General features: G+C 40.6%; 1 protein-coding gene across 2 annotated transcripts; it reads right to left on the bottom strand.

Moving 5' to 3' along the window:
- Window positions 1-583: 583 nt before the first annotated feature.
- On the bottom strand, window positions 584-3,873 carry LOC116334357 (regulator of G-protein signaling 21-like). Of its 2 annotated transcripts, XM_031757760.2 has the most exons (6): window positions 3,664-3,806; window positions 3,359-3,555; window positions 3,001-3,060; window positions 2,635-2,699; window positions 2,315-2,481; window positions 584-2,144 (listed from the first exon to the last, which is right to left on the bottom strand). In XM_031757760.2, exons 2-6 carry the CDS (start codon window positions 3,436-3,438, stop codon window positions 1,956-1,958), a joined length of 561 nt encoding a protein of 186 aa, XP_031613620.1. In that variant the 5' UTR covers window positions 3,439-3,555; window positions 3,664-3,806; the 3' UTR covers window positions 584-1,955. The 2 variants fall into 2 exon arrangements, with proteins under 2 accessions (XP_031613620.1, XP_039456789.1); XM_039600855.1 differs by having other exon boundaries at window positions 2,635-2,696; window positions 3,359-3,873.
- Window positions 3,874-6,866: the final 2,993 nt, after the last annotated feature.

The following is a 6,866-nucleotide window of genomic DNA, read 5'->3' as shown; positions in this document are numbered from 1 at the left end:
CAGAGAAGGTACAAAGTCAGGCAGAGAAAATCTCATTTCTCACAATGTCTGATTTCACAAGAAACTGGAAGTTCGTGCCTTCCTGTTTCTGAAAGAGCACGTATCTGTTACGGGCTTAATTTTCAAGACACCAGATGCCTTTCACTGATTAATAAAAGAGGATAGCAGGAAACTGCTAGAACTCAATATATTGGTCCGATATCTTAAGGGTATTTTTTTCTAATGTCATTTCACAAACTGAAATTAAAACTTGAAGTTAACACTCGTTGTGATCTTTGAAAGGATTTTGTTAAGTGAATGCGCTTAATCTGTACTTCGGTACATACATTCCCATGCATATATGGTTGCATGCGAATGTTTGCATATGTCTGTTATAACACAAAACCCACGACCACATGCAAACATCCCATTTCTTTTTGAATGAAACGCGTTAAGAACTGTTTCACGTCTTGAAGCCTTCTTTAAATAGACCACAAAACTGTAATCAGAATTCTAAAAGTGACATTGTGAGTGAGAAGAACCTACACCGCAGGGTGGTGCACAACACTGAAAAGTTCACTTAGTTGCAGGTAGGCAATTAAAATAATGTAAATGTGGTTTAATGTAATAATTTAATGTAATTCAAATCACTAACAAGTTTAACAAGTACTTAAACACTGCAGCAAACTTTGTACTCAAATAGTGACAATGAAAAATAAATAACACAACATTTAACTTTTTAAGTTAACTTAACTATCAGCTCCCCAAGAGTACATTCACACAGTGCGCTTTGGACATCAGCAATCAGGCCTATTCTCATGGTATTAAAGGAGTTTTGACATCCCGTCATGCAGTGTGAGACATCCTAGTTCTATAATCATTCCACGCCAGAAAACTTTAATAAACAAAATCACAACTCATGACATTTCAGCGTTGTAAGGACTCTGCTTAGATTTTAGTCTTTACGTGCTGCGTCATTAGGCTAGACGACAGCGGCTAGAAACGGCAAGTTCAGATCCCACACAAAAAATATACATGATTAGGCTTCTCGCAATCACAAAACTATATCAGTAATAGTTATTTTTATTGAAACAAACTATTTTTACTTTTTGTAGTTTCAAAACAACCCTAAAGGATATTAAATATTGGCACAAAATAACCCCTATAGGCAGCTTAAATTAAAACATTTTTTTTAAATCATCAGTTTTTCAAACCCCATATCGGTGCAATCTACATTATTTAAAAAAACAGAAAGTGTCCATGAGTGGCTCTCGCTAAGTGAGCTAAGTGGCCTTCTGTATGCTTTTACTGATAATGGCCTATCAGTATTAAATCTATAGATTTGTTGTCTTCCGTAGTGCTGTCATCCCGTAACTGGACGGCTCTTTTCGTGACAGCTTATTCTGAATCAGTGGCAGTTAAAAACACTACGTCTAAAATGCTGCTCTCTTTCCCTCTTTCTCTCAAAAACACGCGTGCACACAGTCATACACACAGTTTCTCAAGTGTGACCGTGGCATGTTACATCCTCTATCCTTATCTGCATAGGAAACACGTCTCCAAAGAAGGCCAAAGGGCGTCTACTGAATGATTTGCTTACGCAGCTCTACAGTCAGACCGAGAGCCAACCAGCCCGCTGATTCATTCACTGTCAAAAGCGCGCACACAAACTCATGATCCAGTGCGAAAACGCACACTACGTGCTTGATATCGAGAAAGCTGCTTGTGCTTCTTATTCTTACATAGTCCTCAGGTGTGTGATGCTAAGTGTGAGGCGGCAGGGAGTCGGGGGGGAGATACTTCCGTGATGGGGCTTGAGGGCTGATTCTGGACACTGAGGAACAAGGCCTCTGGACGCGTGTGCTACGCCGGTCGGCCCTTCTTCCTTCTTTGTCGTCAGTCCTTCCACCTGAAGGAGCTCAAACATTCCAGTTATGGGTTTTATGTCCTTTCTCTCCCCTCCTCTGGCCGTGCTTTCATCCCTTCGTGGCGTCGGCGGCGAGGCTCTCCAGAAGAGTTCTATAAATGTCCGAGCGGAGGAACCGCGGGTACGAGTCTCTTTCCATCAACCCGTAAACGATCTTCTGAGCGTCGTCAAAGCAGTGCATGGTGGGAGTCTTGACGTTCCTTTTGATCTGCTCTCGGGTGTGATAGTCGATGTTGATCTGGAATGAAGCGCAAAGATAGGAATGAGGGGGTTTGAGCCAAGAGCAAAAGATGTTAGATTCAACATTTCAGCTGGCACTTCTCTCCTCCTTCAGAGGACTGCCTGCACTCACATATAAAGACATCAGTATGTAAGGGAAACGGTGTCTGTGTGTGACTCTGAAGTTACCTCTTTAGGCGATTCTGCTTTAATGAACTGCTCATAAATCTTCTTGGCTCTTGAGGACATTCGGAATGAAGACTTGATCTTTTTGTAGTCCTCACACGTGAGCCAGAACTCAATGTTCTCGTCGCTGTATTCGGACTTGAGAAAGTTGCGAAAAGTAGCCAGTCCATCTGAGGTGAAGCAAATAAAACAAGCCCGCTTTCAGCTTTTATTTAAAACAAAAAAAGAGAAAAAAACCCAAATCAGTCTGCCCAAACTCTCATTCTTACAAACACAATATTGTTTTAGCAGCATTCTCACTCTCGGGGGAAAAAGGAACCTACATTTAGACTCGAGAAGCTTTTCCAGTGACTGTGACCATTGTTGGGTATCTTCTAAACTTAGCCTGCTGGAAGAGAATGCAAGTTGGATTACTTAACAGAATCAAATTTGAGCAAAGCGAAGCTGTAAAGGGTGCGAGTCACACAGAAGCACACTCATAAAGAAAGCATAGCAGATGGGCTTATCGAATTCAGACAAAAATGCTGAACCCTGGGATATGCCGGGTTGGTGTGCGTGCTGTGCCAAAGCAAACATGGTGTCTCAGGATCATTTGAATCCTTTCAATGATGCCATAGATGGAAATCATAGGCGCAGGCTGGCTATTTTAAAACTGAAATGTATGCAAAACACTCCATAAGTCTCCTTACCTCTCAGAGCTGGAGGAGTGAGAGAACATGCACTGGAGTCGGCACATAAAGTTCTTTCCACTGTGTAGGGAATAAAAAATATATGAATATATCCCTGCTGCATTTATTGCTGTTCGATTAGCTTCCAACGAATGTGTCAAAGAATGTTAGGAGTGCTGGTGTTTAGAAAAGACAGTGACTCGTGCCGTTATATAAGGCGTATAGCTATTTTCAGAGATAGTATGAAGTATTTTTAACATATTTTTTTATGTCAGCACACTATTTGCTATTAAACAGCTCGAGATTTTTTCGTCAAGCTCCAAGTCAGCACATGTACTGAAAACTCCAGCTCAGCGTTAAAATCAAAAGTTTCACTCACATGTTTTTGTTTCTGTTCCTGTCATCTCTGTCCATGATGAAGCGCTGTGTGTTGGGTGGTTCGACGATTAAGCTTGGCATTGTTTTATTAAGTCCACTCTCTCGGGCTCTCGGTCCTGGTCATGCTGTGGCTGAGAGACACTTAGGAGGATTCCCCCTGCAATGCAGCTTTTTATACCAAGGTTTCCTGTTGACGGTCTGGGGTTGATGGGATACATCAGAAGCTCAAACTAAAGAGGAAGCACCCCTTCCTTCCCTCCCTCTCCTCCTCCTCCTACCTCACAGTTAGAAACAACACATACTCACTCGGTGCTCTGCATGCATGTCTCCCTCCCTCGGCTTGATGGCTTACTCCCTATTATGTCTCTGCTTCTTTTCCTTCCCTTCTGCTGTTGCTGCTCCTTCCCGCCTCCTAACTGGACTAGCCAAACAAACAGCACTCTCTGTGGCTGAAAGCTTGCTGTGTTCCCATTATTTTTAGTCTGCCAGCACAGATGCAAATGACAGCAACAGTGACTCTGATAGGCAAATCGTGACCTTCGCACGCTGTGTGTGTAGTGAGTCCATTAAATGGGATGTAAAAGAGAAGGCGGTTGAAACCAAATATCGGGATTGTCCTTCTGTCTTTCATCTTTAACAGTTTTTGATCCCAAAAAAGGGAAATTCGTCAAGTTGTGGTAGAAATGTGCACAACACAAGGCTACAGTCATGAGTGAGAAAGAGGAAACAGCAAATTGATTGCAACAGAGAGGCTCCGCAAGGCTACAGGAAGCCAGAAAGACTGTCAGAACATCATATCCTGACCACTCTCATCTTTCAGCCGCAGAGTTATTACTTTATTATTGAAGCCTTCCAGCATGGTCAAACTGCAGGCTGAAATCCTTATATGGTGGCTAAAACTAGTGTAAAAGCCGGAAAAAAAGTTGTAGCTTTAATCCAATGCCAAATATCTCCAGAAAATATAGAAGGGTTTGGAAGTGCCTCAAGAAAGAGGGCATTCTGTCAGCCCTCACATCAAGGATGATTTGTAGACTACAGAAAGAAGTTAAAAAAAAAAGAAAAGGAAAAGAAACGTATACTTAAATTTTAGGCACATTTTACCCTTAAAATGAAGAAAGTGTAACATCAACCCACACAAAAGGTAGACATCCAGCAAAGTCAAGTACTATGATAATGAGCATGATGTCATTGCCAATGTCAGAGACCCATACATATTTGAAGGACCACAGTGTTTTACATTTGAGCCTGTTATTTGTTTAAGGGACAGGGGAACAGACGGGGGGTGAGGAGAAACAACCAGAATTCGTGGCTGTGGCCAAAGAACCTTTAGTGAACTGGATGGTGTCTTGGCAAGAACTAGCATTAGCTGAAATTAGCATTAGTTGTGGTGACCCTTCACATTTCACATTCCTTTCAGTTCTGCGGTGATCTAGAAAAGATATTTTCTCTGGCATTTAAGTAGATGTTTCTGCTGATAATTGTAGCACAGAAAGGAGCTGTGGGAATTCAATCCCAAACTCTTATCTTAAAGGTAAACTAATTTATGTGTTTGTCTTTCGGCTACATCTGAAGGTTTCAAGTAAACAGTTTGGAGCAAATGGTTGGATGAGAACAGTCTGCTTTTTAGTAGAGTAATGGCCAGAAGGCATTCTTGGTCTCATGCTCACAAACTTTGAAGCTTCTAAATGTGCTAATGATATTTAAAAGAAAAAAAACCCTGGTTTAAGGTGTTGTCAGTCAAGGCTTCAAAAGATGATTGTTGAGCGAAGGTCTTTGTTTGAAACCCACTTTAAGATGGAAGCCATTTCTCTATTTGGATAGACAAATGGATGCTGGGCTTATACAGGTGTGGTCAGAAGTTTACATACATTCATTGGAATGGATATAATCAGAATTTGGGGCTTTTCTGGATTTTTCTTAGCTGTTCTTTTTCCCCTGTGAAATAACTGTACAACATACTTACTCTTAAATACTTGCATAGTCTTTAATCACTTTAAAAACAAGAATTGGGTTGAATTTTGAATTAACTTTGAATTTATTCTGGGTATTTTCCTAATCCACACAGGGTCAAAAGTATATACACAGGCTCAAACAGCCTGTGTATATACAGTCCAAGCAGGTCAGCGAATACCTAAGAAGGAAAATGGTAGATGTACACAAGTTGGGAAGTCTTCTTTGGGGCCATTTCTAAACAATTGCAGATTCCAAGATCAAGATCATCATAACATATGTAGAATTTTTGTGGATGTGACACAACTTTGTCAAGCTATAGAAGAAGACCCAATATGTCATTCTTAGAAAAGCAGAAACTGGTTAGGATGTTGGGAACAACCAGGGAACCACCAAGACTGCCATTTATTGGAAAAAGCAGAAACACCAGTGTCACTGTCTATTATGAAGCAAGTTTTACATCACTATAAACTGAAAGGGTGCTAACCATGAAACAAGCCCCTGTTTCAAAACCAACCATGCCTTACTGAAACAAGCAGTCAATCTTGACAAGCCAAATGCCTCATGAAGAAATTCTTATGTTCATGCAAGATAAAGATTGACCTATTTGGCCACAATGACGCTATGTTTGGAAGAGTAAAGGTGAGGGATTCAAACCTAAGAACACTGTACCAGCTGTCAAGCATGGTGGTGGTAGCATAATGGGTGGGTCTGTTTTGTTGCCAGGAAAGTGGATGCAGTAATGAAGGAAGAATACTTCCAAACTTTTCCAACTTCCACTCAGATGAACAGCTAGATGGTTGAAACTTGAGCACAAGTTGGAACTGCCTTCTTAAATGGCCTTGTCAAACCCCTGACTTCAACCCTGTTTAAAATTTGTGTACTATACTTAAAAGCCAGGTCCATTCCAGGGAACCAACCAATTTATGTGGAAATGTGCCAAAAAAAAGTGGTTAAAATAAATTCAGTTGTGCACCCAAATCTTTTTTCTTTTTTTTAAAAGAATGATTAAAAGACGTATGCTGCACAATCGTTACACCATGGAAAAAAAAAATCATAGAAATTGTTAAAAGCCCCAAATTACCGTGATATTTATGACCATGAAGAGTTTAAGTAAACTTTTCACCACAGCTTCATTATTATTGTTTTTGGAGTAATGGATTAATAATAATGGATTGCATTTATATAGCGCTTTTCTAGGCACCCAAAGCGCTTTACAATTCCTATAGGAGTCCACCTATAACAAAATTTGAAAAGAAAAAAAGCATCCCTGATTTGAATTTTATCCTTTGTACAGCATGGGAACTCTTCCAGGAAGTTCCTATTTGACTAGAGCGCTTGTGGTTCCAGTTTGCATATAGCACCTCCTCCTGTCTGTCGAAATGAAGGGGCTACAACTGTGTTAGCTGGGCTAATTATTGTACTGGCATATGCTGGCAATTCAGGTAGTTTGCAGCAAATCTTCTTCTTATATGCCTCAGTTTGTATATAGTAGCCTGTTTAATTTTGATACCCTTTGGGCTTGAACACTCCGGTGGTCAGTTTGGCACAAGTTGAAG

The sequence above is a fragment of the Oreochromis aureus genome, linkage group 17 (genome assembly GCF_013358895.1).
Source record: "Oreochromis aureus strain Israel breed Guangdong linkage group 17, ZZ_aureus, whole genome shotgun sequence".
NCBI lineage: Eukaryota > Metazoa > Chordata > Actinopteri > Cichliformes > Cichlidae > Oreochromis > Oreochromis aureus.
The sequence above is the reverse complement of the archived record's forward strand: the minus strand, read 5'-3'. Positions and strand labels throughout refer to the sequence as shown.

Excerpts from the sequence above, each read along its gene's own strand:
- LOC116334357 (XM_031757760.2), bottom strand. The coding sequence starts at position 3,438 with ATGCCAAGCTTAATCGTCGAACCACCCAACACACAGCGCTTCATCATG. Across the intron at positions 2,700-3,000 it reads CACTCCTCCAGCTCTGAGAG|CAGGCTAAGTTTAGAAGATA; the intron begins GTAAGGAGACTT and ends ATTCTCTTCCAG. Across the intron at positions 2,482-2,634 it reads AAAGCTTCTCGAGTCTAAAT|ATGGACTGGCTACTTTTCGC; the intron begins GTAGGTTCCTTT and ends GCTTCACCTCAG.